Source organism: Anticarsia gemmatalis, chromosome 20 (genome assembly GCF_050436995.1).
Source record: "Anticarsia gemmatalis isolate Benzon Research Colony breed Stoneville strain chromosome 20, ilAntGemm2 primary, whole genome shotgun sequence".
Classification (NCBI taxonomy): Eukaryota; Metazoa; Arthropoda; class Insecta; order Lepidoptera; family Erebidae; genus Anticarsia; species Anticarsia gemmatalis.
This window is the reverse complement of record NC_134764.1, coordinates 3646281-3662709: the sequence shown is the minus strand read 5'-3', so window position 1 is coordinate 3662709 and position 16429 is coordinate 3646281. Positions and strand designations below refer to the sequence as shown.

The 16429-nt window shown below is 35.1% G+C and overlaps 1 protein-coding gene across 1 annotated transcript; it reads left to right on the top strand.

Moving 5' to 3' along the window:
• Positions 1 to 8766: 8766 nt before the first annotated feature.
• LOC142981477 (pupal cuticle protein-like) lies at positions 8767 to 16125 on the top strand. Its single transcript, XM_076127425.1, has 4 exons — positions 8767 to 8926; positions 14713 to 14956; positions 15284 to 15504; positions 15790 to 16125. Exons 1-4 carry the CDS (start codon positions 8915 to 8917, stop codon positions 15949 to 15951), a joined length of 639 nt encoding a protein of 212 aa, XP_075983540.1. The 5' UTR covers positions 8767 to 8914; the 3' UTR covers positions 15952 to 16125.
• Positions 16126 to 16429: the final 304 nt, after the last annotated feature.

Below are 16429 nucleotides of genomic sequence, written 5' to 3'. Positions count from 1 at the left end.
TCCAGCATTGATAGCACTTAACCAGTTATTAGCATAGATCACGAGACAGCTTAAACGACTGAAGTTATTCCCTTATCTACCATCGTAAAGTTGGCCACGACGCAAGGTGGTGAAGGTCGCAGGAGGTAGGGTGCGGCATCTGCTGTCAGTTCGACAAGCATTCGGAAGACGCCATGATTGATTGAAAAGTTTCCGACATGCACATATGGTGTGACCTTTTTTGGTTATGTGTTAAGTGATTTTGGTAGTTTGTAAGATTTTTAAATGATTTTATTCATTGTTTATTCTAGATGTGAGGATCAGCCGCAACCCAGTGCACAAAATGTATTTCTTTAAGCCAATTGCCAATGCTAGGAGTTACTCTCTCGTAATAAAATGTGAGATAATAAATAAATGTATACGAGAAACTAATATTCAATGGACATAGTATTTGTTACATGCAGTGTGAATCGCGCAACATGTGAAACTCTTATGAGTAAGACAGTAAGATAATTTATTTTATCTTTCTTTCAGAAGGGCTCAATTCAGCAGACAGTTAAATTGCTCCTTGAAATGATGCAGATACAAGTTTTTCTGATTGCACCAGTAGTTAATTCTCTAATTTTCTCAGTAAGACTGATAACAATAAACACTATTAAATACATTTCATTATCTCTAATAGATCTACAATTACTCCAAAGGCTGCAAGCACTTGACTTGTTATTGTCCAAACACGAATAACCATAACCTGCATTACTCCCTAAAGGACACCAACATAGTATTTTATGAGGCTTTAAATTGTAACATTATCTCCTCAAGACACCTGCATAGATCTAACTAATCTGTAGCAGTCTGAATACAAAGTAAATATTGTTTATTGTCCAATTATTATTTAGTAACTAATAACTAATTTTATCATGCGGGTTTCTTCGCCTGTAGTATGAGAAAAATAATTATTAACTCATGAAACAAATTCAGCTGTCTAACTATCACAGTTCATAAGAGACAGGCTGATGACAGACGAACAGCGAAATGTCTGTAATACGGTCTTGTTTTTTATTTTTGAATACGAACCAAACCATCTTTATCCAAAATTTCATCCTTTTCGGTTCAGTGCTTTAGCCGTAAAGGCGTTACAGACAAACAGACTGTCGTGTATATATGATTAGTTAATTTGGTACTGTTTATAGTACAATTATTATTTTGTAATAATGAATTGGCATGTCCATGGCTAAGCTACCGCCCATTGTGCAGTTCCAAGTTCGATTCGCGAGCTAATGATTATCGTTTTACAATACATGAGTTAATGCGTTCATTTATTAATCTCTCATTGTTTCCCGTTTTGGTTTGTCAGGTTGCACGAGTCAGGATATAACACAATTCTGAAGGAATTACCTTCAAATGATTAGCAACTTAAGCTTCGGAAAACGTTTTTTGACTCCAATAATACGAATAACAATAAAAAGTGGATAGAACAGTTTATCTTGCTAATTTAAAATCCAAAAGTTATTCTGATAGATGTTTGAATCTCAATCACGCCAAACTATTGGAAGGTTTTGATAGGTAGGTAATTGGGTACATAGATTGTGTATGACCTGAAACATTAACTAACACGTAGGATACTATTTACCACACCCAAGAAGTTTTCGGGCAGAAACTGGTTGGAAAAATCTTGCTTTTTTACATTTTCAATTTCAGGACATTTTCAAACACTTATTAAGCCTAAATAAAATGTCTGTATGTAGTCATTTTGCTTTGATATCAGAATAGTTTTAGGTATTTGTACAGCACTAGGTACGACCATAAACTTCGACACAAAATTACTTCACCGCAGTCCCAATGTTCAAAGTATAACTTAGAATCTGATGAATAATTTAACATCCAGTATATAATGACGGCGGAATGGGCCTCACGTCTTGTTCTCGAGGTACAATAGAGTGGAATAGCTAGGGTTGCCATCCGTTCGGGTTTCCCCGGATTTGTCATAGTTTAGAGGGCATCTGGGGAGCGTCCGGGGAAGGTTTCATTTGTAACCGGGTTTTAAAAAAATTATAAAAAAAAAAATTTGGACCGCTTGCGAGACACGTACTATGCTCGCACACCACGATCAACCGACGAACCAAGTATATTCACCGTTCCCCCACTCCTCCTGTCGCGGTTGCTCTTCTTGTAGACATGTCCGGCTTTCGGACTCTAAAATCCGGGGTTTTCACGCGTCTTGTCCGGTTCTCCAAATTTTAGAGATGGCAACCCTAGGAATATCGAGCCTGTCTCACAATTAGACTAAATATTTGGGGCCACCCACTCGCACTGATACGTATCACGGAGCTTTAACAAAACATATTTGGAAATGATAGGGGCGGTGCTTGCCTGTCGTCAGGAGTTTTGATAACGTTGTTTAGTTCAAAGTTGTGTAGGTTTAAGATAACGAGATAGGATTACCAAAATAACCGGTAGCGCGATTTTATGCAGTTTGTGCTATCGAGTATCGAGAGTTTGACACTTAAAATGTAGTGCAAAAATAGTTCCTCCGGCGTCCGCTAGAGGCGCTGATCAGATTTTCATACTTTGTGGATAGTTTGTCTATCTACTAGTTGTCTAGCGACTTCCTGTTTAATGTATGATCTCTTATATAAAATCTATAAGAGTTGATTTTTGAAAATAAACTAGTCTTTCTTCTTTTTCGTCTATCACTTTGCTAAATTCGGTTCACATTGGATCAGCCGTTTTTTGTGAAAGAAGAACAAACACACTTCCACATTTTTCTTCTTATTTTTTAGTAAAACTAATAAATATTGGAAATAAATACTATTCCTATTATATTTTGGTACAGTTTGTTTACATAATTTTGTTAGTTGTTACTTCCGTATTGAGAAACGTAGTTGCCTTACAAATAAGATCTGACAACCTGTTACAAGTGTGTACTAGGTCATAAACATGGCTAGTTAGGTAAATGAGGCTCAACACTATTTTGACTTGTTCTAGAACTAAATTTACTTGAATGAATGAACTTTATTTACTATGAATAAATGCACAAACAACGACCTATTTTTCTCGATAATAATTTAATATTGTTTAAAGACAGGCTAGGCTGATGATGAGAGAGATTAATATTTAAGCAGCATCCGATATATGAACTAGTAGTATAGCGATATCCGATAGATGAAGTAACAATAAATGCATGAAAAAATTGAAAAGAACGACCTAATAAGTTAACCGACACATACTTAGGAGTAGGGGGCTTTGGCTTCCAATTTTAAGGGGATCAGCGATTAAGATTCACGAGATGTTTAACAGGGACCTTGAAGAAATCTTCCTTCTAACTTGCTTCATAGCCTGAGTCCATTACCTGCAGGGCATTTTAAAGGCACTTATAAACATGGATTTTATATTTATAATCTAAATTATGCATTAATTACTATATTATACATTTAATCACTAATTTTATAATTTAATTCCAAAATGTGCGGCGTGCACACTTAATTATTTTAACTACTATTTTTAAATAAAATTCGATGTTTACTAAACATTTTTAGTATTACTAGCAATTTAGTATTCTGATTAACTTAATATATATTTTAGTATGTAAATAGTATACAATGTATTCAAACTGTGCAGCAACCATTCATCATTATGTAATGAATTATGTATATTTTTAGAATTTCGTTATTTTATTTACATTATAATTAAATTTACGAGTACACTACGTTACAATTGTATAAATATTATTGTATCATAACTCTTATTTTAGAAAACTAATGCTGGGTATTTTGGCTTAACAATTTCATTAATTAAAGTGTTTGAGTTAAAGCATAATGATTGTATGACGTATAGAATGTTTGAAAAATGTTGATGCAAGGTCGGAATATCACCCTCGGGATACATATATGCTCATAGTTTTTACTGTACCTCTATAACCTACTAGTGTGAAATTATCTGGGCCAATAATGGGTCATGTGGTTTTTTTCATACTGAGACCATATCAAATTTTCTATTTAAGAAGAGTGTCAATAAAATAGGAGTAATAATGATGATCATGAAATCTCGTCATAATTATATCTGTTTCGTGAATCAATGCTTGTCTTGAAGTGGCAAAGACATCGTAAATCAATAAATTAATATAAATCAAATTGTTTGACAGAAAAACGCAATAACCTCAATAGTTATAGTTCTACTCCATTTATATGATTTATTAGAAAATATTGTCCATATCTGGAATTCTCATGTAATTAAGACGTAAACCGTAATTAGTTATTTCAATTAAATGTAGAGCAACATTGAGCAAGAGGCAACAATGCGGCACTTGTTATAGAAATGTGATAAAGCCTTGTACCGACTTCATGTTGCTTGTTCAAGTCCGCTTTACATCGACTTATCCATACCAATAGTACAGAATACCAAAGTCTGTCTGTCTGTCTGTCTGTCTGACTGTTGTCTGTCTTTTCAGCTAAATTTTGACTAGGACACTATTCACTATGTACCATGTGTATACACCGAGTGTCTCGCATTTCGTAGCAAGGTGTGAGTTCAAGTTCTCCCTGTCGAAAGCTATATTTTTTCAAAAATTCACCTAGCGATAGTAAATTAAAGTATGTATGCGAGTGGAGCTGCCTGTGACAGCTAATAGGTATTTCATAGATACATTATAGTTTATTTGTATTTGCTGCCAAACTGAATCACTATTTTGCTTAACCTCTACCATTTGTACCATAGCTTTAAAAAGAGCACATAACATGATATAATTCGTTAAATATGTAGTAATTAATGTGAAGAAAAAATAAATTCTAAGAAATGGAATATCTATTGGATGACTAGACTTATAACTCGGAAATTAAAGCAGGAGAGTGATAGATAAAATGCGTAATTAATATCCCATGGAACCGACAAGGTCGTGTTATAGTGAGTACTAAGCTTAAAACAATAGCTAAGCGATAACAAAATTACTTTCACAAACTACAATTGATTCTACACTGTTAACGGCGGGCGGTACAGATGTAGTGGGAGTGGTTTGTTACCGTGAGGTCCCGGTTTCGATTTTCAGACAGTACGCACTAAACACTCAAATTGTTTATCGTCATGATAAACAGTTTTGTCAAAATATTTTTAAAGATGTAAATTAAAACTAGTTCGTTTTGCTTATTGTTACGTCTTAAATAGCCCTTTGCCTAGGTACTGGGTTTGATTCTCAGGTGATCCAGGAAATAAGTTATTTTATTATAATGCAGAGGTCTAAGAACTGGGTTTGGTTCCCTATTTTTCCTTTTTTCTTTACTATTTAAAACGCACCCGGAAAGAACTTTATAAGACTTGCCAAAATGTAAAAAAAGTATGCACAATCGATAAAAATCCCCAATTCGCACTTGGCCAGCGTGGTGGACTCAAGGCGTAACTGCACTTTCCCTGCAGTGGGACAGTAATGGGTAAAAAAAAATGTATAATCTATTATTAACACTTCTGCCTCCACCACATCTGAATAAGTCGTAATATTATTACTACACCTGACACATTAGAAAGTAAAATATCAGTTAATGAGTACATGTAATATGTGATTAAAAACTGTTTGATACGCGCATTCTTTTCGACAGACTACAACCAATTATATTCACTGATCGAGAAGTTTTTAACTGAGTGTTTGGCGCAATGGTTAATTTGATCGCTTTATCAATTGAGTGTGGTGGGTTTCGAATCCCATTCGAGGCATAATATGATGACGACGACCGAAACGTAGTATTTATGGTGATAACTTTGCCATGGAGGTGTCGTGGGTTCGATTACCACGTGAGACAAATATTTGCGTGCATACAAATACTTAGATGTTTGGCGCCTTGCAGGACTTTTTCTCTGTGGTTTTGATTATAAAAGTCCCAAAACACAAGATTAATTTAATTTGGTATACCAATTATGTCACGACCTTGAAGCAATTGCCAATTAAATTACTGGAATGCCAACGAAATCTTAAACAAAATGTAGGAATCTATATTTAGAGTAAAAATTGCTGGCTATCTAAAAAAAACGTCTGAAATAAATACGAACCTCCTCTATTAAATGCCAATGATAATGCGCCCAGTCACAACTTGACATTATTTTATTAAATGATTTATTACATATATATCCTCGATCAATTAATTAGTAAATATCTGGTGTCCATTACACAAAGTATTCATACATAATGTATAAGTTTTTCAAACAATCTTGACAACGCAGCTATGTGAGTTTCGTTCATAATAAAGACATCAACGAACTCGCGCATTGTGCGGAGTTATAAGAACAGTTAGTGTTTTATAAAATTATGGTTAAAAATGACTGTAATAGTTAACATTTACAGATATTATGCATATTTTGTTATTTTAGGAGAAAAGCCGTGTCCAATAATGGTATAGTAATGAATAAATAAATTATGTTTTGTTAGAAAATGCTAGGTTGTGACCTGGCTAAATATTCTTTAGACATCAATTTTCTCATACATCTTATACATATATGTACATCCCCAATATCACGTCTATTTTCTGTAAAGGGTAGGGAGAGACCAAAGGAGAGTTGAAGAAATTCTTATCATCCCCACACATTTCTTTGACACAACTTATTTATATAGTTTTTTGAATTATTTGATAATTTCTCCACTGGTTCATAATCCTTAACTATGTTAATAAGATTTATACTATATTTTTTTAATTGACCTAGTTTCAGTATACACTTTCACCCTTATTTTCATGGTGTTTATTATCTAAAAGTTAATTGGGCGTGTGCACGAAAACTGTAACAACATCGTAATGATGTCTGACCTTCACGGAGACTTACTATGAGCGACAAGTCGGTGCGAAATTTGCTAGAATTATCGACTCTATGGTCATGTCACTTACGTTTAAATATAGTACACAACACTATTTGATAATAGGAGTGAATGTTAAGTCCATAATACGTACTTAGCCAGCATGGTGGACTTAAGGTTTGATCACTTCTTCGCTGAGGACGCCCTTGGTATAGGACTATCTCGCTTGTAGTGGGTCGGTCATGGGATAAAATTAAATAACATCGCGTGAAAATGTAGTCAAAACTATTGTAAATCTGTACTTACCACTCTTATAAAAGAAATTTCGCGAATTTCTTTATTGAGTGTGTAATCTCTGGATCAAGTGATGCATGTGCTGTGTGTGCATGATGAATATGCTATTTGAAAATATTTTTACTTGTTATCAATCAGGGATCGAATGTAACTTGGTCTAGGTAGAGTTGGTAATGCATTAAAACCTATATAAAAGTGAGTGCAAATACAGATATGTCGAATGATGTCGTGGGAGAAGAACACTCAAAAATAATAACATTTTATACATATTATATAGATTTGGACAAAATTAGTTTGTATTTTTCAATGAGTTTTGGGTTGTTTGAAAACCCAATTGGACCCATCACGTCACAATGCCAACTTGCTATTTCGGCAGAAAAACGTCAGCCAAGACCACAGTCCACAGCCAGCCCGTTCAGAATAACCTGTCACGATTTGGGTACATTTCAATACCCAACTTCATCATGATAAGCAATAATAGTTAAACTACTAAATCCACCAAACTGCCTCAATTGCTATTAACAATAAAGCCTACATTGTTCCTAGTTCACTGATGCTGTGAAGTGGATCTGATATCTATTGCTACATTTCACGAATAATTACCGATTTATTGACCCCTAAAACTAGCCTTGAAGGAGTGGTCTACAATAGGGCAAGGTATGAGGAACCAAGTTATTCTTAGAAACGGCTTACTTACCACTGTTTTCTGAGTACATTTAACGGTAGTTTATCTATTCAATAGCGTTTTTTTAAATATGAGTTTTGACAATATTGAATAGATAAACTACCGCTAAATTAACCTCAGAAACCGGGGGTTTATAATGTAGAACCGGGTTATTTAATAACTTTACGCCTGTTACATCTGCAAGTGTAAGTAGAGTAGTTCTTAATAACGATTTGTGTTTTTGCTCCTTAGTAATTTAGGTCATATACCAGAAAGTTGGAAAATTGGCCCTGATTTTAAATATACACTTACTCTTGGAAAATCGAAGACCGGGACCTCGAGATGGTCAGTTTCATACACTAGTACTATATCAAAAAGATTAAGTTTCTTAGGCTTAAGAGATACTGTTGAGTCGAAAGGTTTCATATAAAACAGAAATACAGTTACTAATGTTGCTTTTCTCTTAAACTGTGACTGTAAATTTCCATTATATAGGATGAAACCCGATAGCCGAAAGATGGAAGAATCTTATATTGAGATAAACGACTTGACCTTTAAAATTGATATACATAAACACATTAAACGAGGCGGAACTATGTATCAATAAGTAATAACATATGTACACGTCCTAGCGCCGTCCTTGAGCGTGTACAGTTTCCAAAAGAAAACTGTCCATACCCACTTTGTTCTAACTTCATTTCCTCACAACAAAGCGTATCTAGTTGTGTAGTAACGCAATATAAACACGAGTAACAAATGGCAATATAATAGAACTCCCATTATCTTACTCAACGGGTGCTTAAGCCATCCTTTATCACCATTATGTAGTATATTGACAGAACAAATTGTGCAAAATGCCAAACCAATTTAAATCTACAATCAAAAACACCCGAAAAAATGTGTTCTAGATCCCATCATCCCTGTAGTCCTGTATTGACGTTCCGGCGGAAACTCGCATGCCCATCTCACAATTAAAAATTACAGCACTACACTTGCTCGCAACTTAATTGTTTCCAATTACGAACCGCCAAAGCGGGGTGTCTTATATAAAAGGGGGCGTTCTGTAGCAAATCGACATTCCGACTCGGAAGGTGGTTGCGAACACACGTCGCTTACTTAGGCGAAAATTTCTAGGCGAGTACTGGCTCCCAGCAGCGCCTAAGCTAGTTCGTTTGAGATCTCCATACATTAGAATAAACACAGTAATCATGCAGTCTATGGTGAGTGTTTTGTTCTGTTTTATTTACCGCGGTTTTGTGCAACTACTCCAATAACTTATTGATTTTTTTTATTAATAATAACTTTTTAATTTTCTTTATAGAATATATTTCAATCCTTGTAATATAAGCTATAGATAAAATCAAAGTGTCCCACTAAAAATATATATCCTAGTAAAAATACTAATCTTACCAAACATTAAAATAGCTGTACCTATAATTTCTAAGATAATTTCTTCGAAATAACGTTCTTATAAATCCAAACCCTTTAATCAACATAACCGATGACTTTAAAACAATATAAATATGTAAAGAGGAAGCAATTGATCCCACTTTCACCTTTTCTTAGTAAAATGTATGTACATAAATGAGAAGTTTTACTTTCATACATGTATTGAAATAAGTCATTATAATAAATACATTATACCTCTTATGATTTAATTGCATTGTCTTCGTATAATTAACGTGTCTAATACTATTTAAAGAACGGAAAAGATAGTCCCAATGCTATTTGTTTAACAATGTAAGGATTTCCGCAAAGAAAGGGATAAAAGGCGTAGTAGTTGTTTGGTTACCGGCGCTAATTCAATGAAAAACGAAAGCCGATGATAAAACTTTAACTTCTCGTATTAACTTTTTTTACTAGAAATATCGCTACTTTAATTTGTAAATACTAAACCTGTTATAAGTAAAAGATTTTTAAAGTCAATTCCATAAAAAGACATATTAAAAGCTTAAAAGTATTGTCGTTGTTCAGATTTTTAAAGTTCTATTCATAAACGACCTAATAATTCAAAAGATACTTACGTCTGTAAAATAGCGTAATAATATTAACTCCATATTGATTACTATGAGCCACTAAACCAAAACGTAGCAATATCAAAAAGGGAAAAATCGATCCAAAATATCTAACAATTATAACCTTTAAAAGTACAAGTGTTAAACGTCAAATTAATGTATGCAAAGTCATCAAATTCACACTACACGAACCTTCACCCTGCCCACTACTAGTTCCGATACATCTGTCTTATAAAATATTAAAACAAGCTAAATGTGTCAAGGGCATAGAACAATGTAAGTGATGATTAATACATGTATCCGTTTCCAAAGTCGCCTACGTTAAATATTTGTATACTAACTAATAGATTAGTATATGTTTGACTAATTAATCAATAATGCATTCGATTCAGTAATAAAACTAATTTCGGTACCATGCAGAAGACAATAATCGTGAATAAAAAATCTATGTAAAAAGTTTTACTTATGTGTTTTAAAAAGCGTCTGAAAAGTAAAAATAAGTTTGTTTATTATCTGTGGTGTAAATTTTCGCGCCCAAACTAATGTCAATGATGCGCGCGCGCAGAGGGCGGGCGCGCGTCTTCATTTAGCATTCAATTCACAAGTAGGCGGAAACGCTCGCTCGTATCCGGTCAATGCTTTAATGACTCACTTTTCATTTGATATTGTCATTATTCATAACGTTTGCTTATTATTGACTTAACAAGCATCTTAACTTTCCCTCATTATAAAGTGACGAAAATACCCAATTTGTAACAAAAAAGATTGTTAGAAATTTTCATAAATTCATACAGTGCAACAAAAAGTTCGGCCAACACGCGTAACCACAGCTAACAAAAACTTGTGAGCGATACCGATATCAGTTGAAGCGTGACCGAATTTCTATTTTCAATGTCCCCCTATTTTCCTATGACCTTCGACCATAGAGCACCATAACACTTCCTCACGCCCACGGCTTCCTCTTGGGCAACGAGGCAAATTGCAATGGCCGACTGGTTGTGCACCAGTTCGCAGAATGATAATTCCGATCTATTGCAAAATAGCGCTTTTGCAACAGAATGCAAAGGCGAGTCGATATGAGGTCCACGCCCACAAATTACCGAGCGCTCGCTTTGTCTGATGTCCTTAAATTTTCTTTAATAACACGAAATAGATCAAGACTTGCAATAAACTTGTTTCCCCGCAGTGTTGATTGCCTACGGCTATTGCAACCGCCTAACTGCCCATTAAACTTCTCACTTTTATGAAAGAAAACGATTAAATGGCTTTATGATAGTTAGAGGCGATATAGTCCAAAACATTCTTAGTCCGAAATGTTAGCGAGCCTATATTGTAATAGTATCAGTATAATCTAGACCTTTCAGCTAGGGCTGTGGTCGAAACTTGCGCAACAGACGATTGTTTATAAAACAGTTGTAGGTTGCAGTTATTTATCCGATCACCTGTCTTACAATTGGGTTGCATTCGCGCCGAGTATCGACTTACATACATATTTATCTCAACTGAGTCTCAATTGTATTCATAGTGTCAAAATATCGGTCCGGTTTCATGCAGTTTCATTGCACCTTGTTAAACTTAGATGCGACAAAGTAGGTTGTTGACCTCTTTACAAGATGTCAACAGCTAAAAAAGTAAATGTTCTTTATTCAAAAATTCGTCTCAAAGCATTTTGGCACTTTTTTACTTTTAATCGCGACTGACAAAAAGTTGACAAATATAAAGCAACTTTTTTGCTTGTTTAAATTTTATTGAAAAGAGTTTAAAACAGGAAAATGTTTAGTGGCAGTTAGACGCTTTTAGTGAACGTACAACGTATTACATGTAAAAGATTAGATTTAATACTTCAATTATGTAAATAAATTTATTAAGCCTCTTGACTTATTCATGTATAATATAAAGAAAAGTAAGCAGCACTTAAGGGTACATAGTGCATAATATTTTGATACTTTGCTCTGTTGTCCGTTAAAAAAACTTCACACGCCAAAGACAAGAGTAGCCGATTCGAAGTTCGAATATATTATTTTTAATTTGAACAAAGTAGTTTCAATTTCATATTTCCAATTTCTATTTCAATACAATAATGTTTCGTGAGTTAGTTATTAAGCGGTCTGCGGTTTCATATTCGGTGTCAATATATTGTATTACGAAGTGCCTGTATTATTGTTGAATGTAACGCGATATGGCCATATAAAAACAAAGTGAACTATTCGATCTCGTTTCTTGTGGTCGGTGAAAATTAAAAAGTTTCGTTTGCAAAATGTCTATGAATTACTTCTTGTTCCATTAGATAACGGCCAGTATTCCCGGTTTAGTTACATAAAATGTTGTTCTAAAAATAAACGCCTCTAGTTTCAAATTACCTTTTAAGTTCACGCTTAGGGATATTTATTAGTGGCCATAAATAGTATTTCTGTACCTTCTATAGATACGCAAGTAACAAGATAACATTCATTGTTGGTCCTTATCTTACAAGTACATTATTACTAAATCAAGGTACGCGGAAGTATTCTTGACTTTATGTAATTAATAAATATTGGCATTCTGTAGTAATTCCTTTGCCAATTATGTCTTTATGTCATGTTCGACAAATTACCCAACTTACTTGATAGTAAATTGGAGCATTTAGATTTTCAATAGCATTCTTTACATTACATTGATAAATTCCAGACAATTAACATTCAATAATGCACTTTGCAATGTAATTAATGTCATAACATCTACATTTAATATTCTGAATTTAAACCTCTCAAAACAATATCTAAGAGAAACGCCAAGAAGTAAAAAGGAAACAAAACACAAGCGCGCTTCGATTTAAAAAAAGAACGACATCAACGCGCGCGGGCTCTTTGCTCTACATTATCTATGGTGCGATAACTATCATGGCGTACTAAGCATATTTATCGCTTGTTCAAATTATTTAATGGTGTTGTGGTTTATCTGTCATCTGCATTGGTCGGTACATGCCTTCACCTCGGCCACGCCTTGCTCCCGCGTAACTAGCAACCAATAGTTTTGCAAAATTACCCCGTTGTGATTAAACCTAGTTCGCGCGATTTACCTTAATATCGAAATTGAATTAAACAGTTATTCATTTATAACGGCGGGTGTCCGGCAATAATAATATTTCATGTTTAAATGGTTATGTAAACGGAATTAAATCGTACATATTATTACATCATGGCTGTGTTCCTATTTTAATTTAAGTTATGAACGAATATGTAACAACAGGCTGGAGCAAGACTAACTAACGACACATTTTTGACCCTAGAAAGTAATTTCAAATTAAAAAATAACTATCATTCATATATATTGTTATTCTTCAGGCAATATTCCTTCTTTCAAAAGTGGAGTGTTATCAAAAAAATTAAATAAAAAAATCATGCATTCCATTACGAAAAACTAAATGCAGGCTCACACAAATTATTTTCGGTGCTTATGAAACAAGAGCCACTTAACATACTTACTGTCTTGACAGATGTTAAATGAGTGATATACTAAGACCGTGAGAGATCAGATAACAAAACAATGCAAGCATTAGTCGACTATGATACGAATCTAATGAAATCATGCTGAATAATTGCTGCTAAGGCGTTCCTTTACGCAAAGATGATGGGTTTATTAAGAAACAACACTATTTTTATTAGAATTACAGGTTTAATTATACTATTTTGAATGTTATTTAACTATTTTTATATTGTTGTGAGAATTTATTTCATAAACACTATCATTTACTTCAAAAAATGTCCCGATGTTTTTTACGAAAATTGTACATGATTATATTAGAAAACATCGTCCTTTTTGCACTCAAATACAGGTTTTAACATAAGAATATTAACTCTTTTACACTTAATCTCGTATACACCTTTTAAATGAACTTTTTTCAATATAGAAAAGAATCTCAATGCTAAAATCTTTTGAAAGATTTTGTCGAACCGATCTCTATATGTAACTAGTATTAAAACCTGCAACTACTAATTACTTTCATTTACAATGTTCCCGATAACAACGTAATATCCTACCTGTTCGTTAATCACGTTACAGCAGTGCGTTGGTCCGTGTAATAGGCATAATACCGACATGTCAAAACCATTGCCGCCATTACGCGGGTTTTTGCGCGCGAATCATTCGCCCGTGCTCTATGGGCCACTGTATGCAACTTATGTCCCTGAGTCTATTGGAAATAACTTAATGTGAAAGTTGGTCTATTTTTATTGATATTGAGTGTTAAAACGTGTTAAAGAAAAGTAAAATGCTTAGTACAGGTCAATAATTTGATAACAATCAGAAATTTTATTATGGTTATATATTATTATATAACCTAGGAATTTAATAAGAGCCCTTATAAAAGTTTGACGCCGAAATGAACTGGATATTTTTCATAGCAATATTGAGAATACTGTTCTGTTTATACACTAGTTTCCAATTTATAACAAGATACCAATTTTCAAGAAAAAAATCTTAGCAAAATATATAAATAAGCTGAAATACGCAAAATATTTCTAGCACAAAGATTAATCTGTTGCCTACCACCGTCCCTTTTGTCACACAATTAACTGTTTGAGTAACTCGCGTGTTTGTCGAAACAACTGACTAATTACATTCACGTGTGAGTGAATTCGGCCCGAGCTGCGTAAGTGTCGGATCATTTCAGAACGCCGCGTGAAACCGCGAACCAGTGGTTACGCTCCGATAACGCACAATGTCAGCGAAAACTGACCAATTATTTATTGTTGTCTATTTTTTTTCTTAATATTTTACATATGTAGAAATTTATGTAATATACTGATTGACTAATAATAAGACAATTAAAATTTACAGCAGACATGAATCTTTAGAAATAATGATATTACATTCATTTCAAACCCTTAAACACAAGACTTCTTATCACAACATTTTTGTAATCATACCTTTTACTTCTATATGGTACTTAATCTCTTAAAAAGAAATGTGGAAACAAAACAGCAGTACTAAATCTTCTTACCGTTCCACAGATTATCCTCGCAGCCACCCTCTGCCTGGCTCAGGCTTCGTTCTACGCGGGCCCGCCAGCGCACATCCAGCTCAGTCCCGACGGCAAGTTCCTGTTGGACACGCCCGAGGTAGCGCACGCTAAGGCCGCGCACGCCGCCGCGCATGCGCAGGCGTCCACCGCGCACGGCGCGTGGGCGCCCGCCGGCGGATACATCGCGGGACCTGCTTATGGTGCTGGCGCTCATTACGGCGCTCCTGGCGTCGGTACGTACAACTATACTTAACTACTCTATAGAATACTAGAATTGTTGTAGCTTAACGATTTAGAAACAAGCCGTCTTCCAGCATAATCCCAGTTAAAGACACGCAAAGTAGTTCCTTTAAACCTATTTAGGAACTATTGCTGTATAGTAACAGTTAACTAATGAAACCAAAGTTTGTCATATTTACTCTTAAACACTTTCTCTCTATTTAATTGTCAGAAAATTGCAGTCTAAAACTGAAACAATACAACTTACAACTTGGTCTTTAAATCGTGCGATTACACAACCCAAAACAGCGGCAATATAGCAAATATATTCCTTCACCCAGGTCTTCTGAAGTACGGCCCAGCTCCGCTAGCGCACGACGGTCGCGTGGTGGACACGCCCGAGGTCGCTCACCTGAAGGCCGCGCACATCGCGGCGCACCACGCGGCGCACGCGGGCGCGGCGCACGGGGCCCTCGCACACGCCGGAGCCATCGCTCCCCTCGCCTACGCCGGACACGGTGGTGGTTACGCGGCCGGTTACGGCAAGTGGAACGGTCCTCAGGTGAGAACTATTTTAGCAGATTTTTCTGTTCATTCAATGTCGTAGCTCTATATGAAATTAGCAAAAGAAATCGTAAAGAACTGCTTCAAATGTGAAATAGTAATTTTCTCTCTAATAATAACAGTTCAGTAACTTAAATGCTATCATGCACTCTATCCAATTTCATCTATAAATCAAATGCCCACACACATCTCAAATTTATTATTACTATTACTTTGAACGGAAAAGTCCTCGCAACTTCAAAACCAATTACAACTATTCTAACATCATACCTCTTGTCTGCAGGCCCACATCCAGCTCACCCATGACGGCCAATACGTAGTAGACACCCCCGAGGTGCAGCACGCGCGCGCCGTGCACCTGCACCAGTACGCCGCCGCCGCCCACGCCGCCGCCGCCTCGCCCGAGGAGCCCTGGGGCCACCACGGACACGGCGGCTGGCACTGAACACCCCTACCTCTGACCAACAGCTCTCACTGCCTGACACCTCTATTTTTATACAAAACGACGAAAAAACCAAAAAAAAATGTTACTGTATAAAGTTGAATGAACTGTGTACTATACTGCAAACTTGTAGAACGAACTTGAAAATGTATTAATAAAAAAATCTAATAATTTTTATTTTGTTGTTTTACTATAAAGTCTTTAAGCAAAGGCTATTTCAAAACATCGTTGATAATTAGCAGCCTATTTTATTATTTTTTATCCCTTTGCTGTCCAACTGTTGGGCAAAGTTTTTCTCCCAAACTAGCAGACAAATATGGACATACCAAATCAAAGTGAATGATTTGGAGCAGAAAACTTCTATTCAAGAGTAACAACATGGGGCAAAAAGAAAAATGCAATGATTCTTGGATAACAATTGACATTATTGTAACAAAAAAGTAATTTTGAAAAAACCTTGCATTGGATTTTACTTAATTAT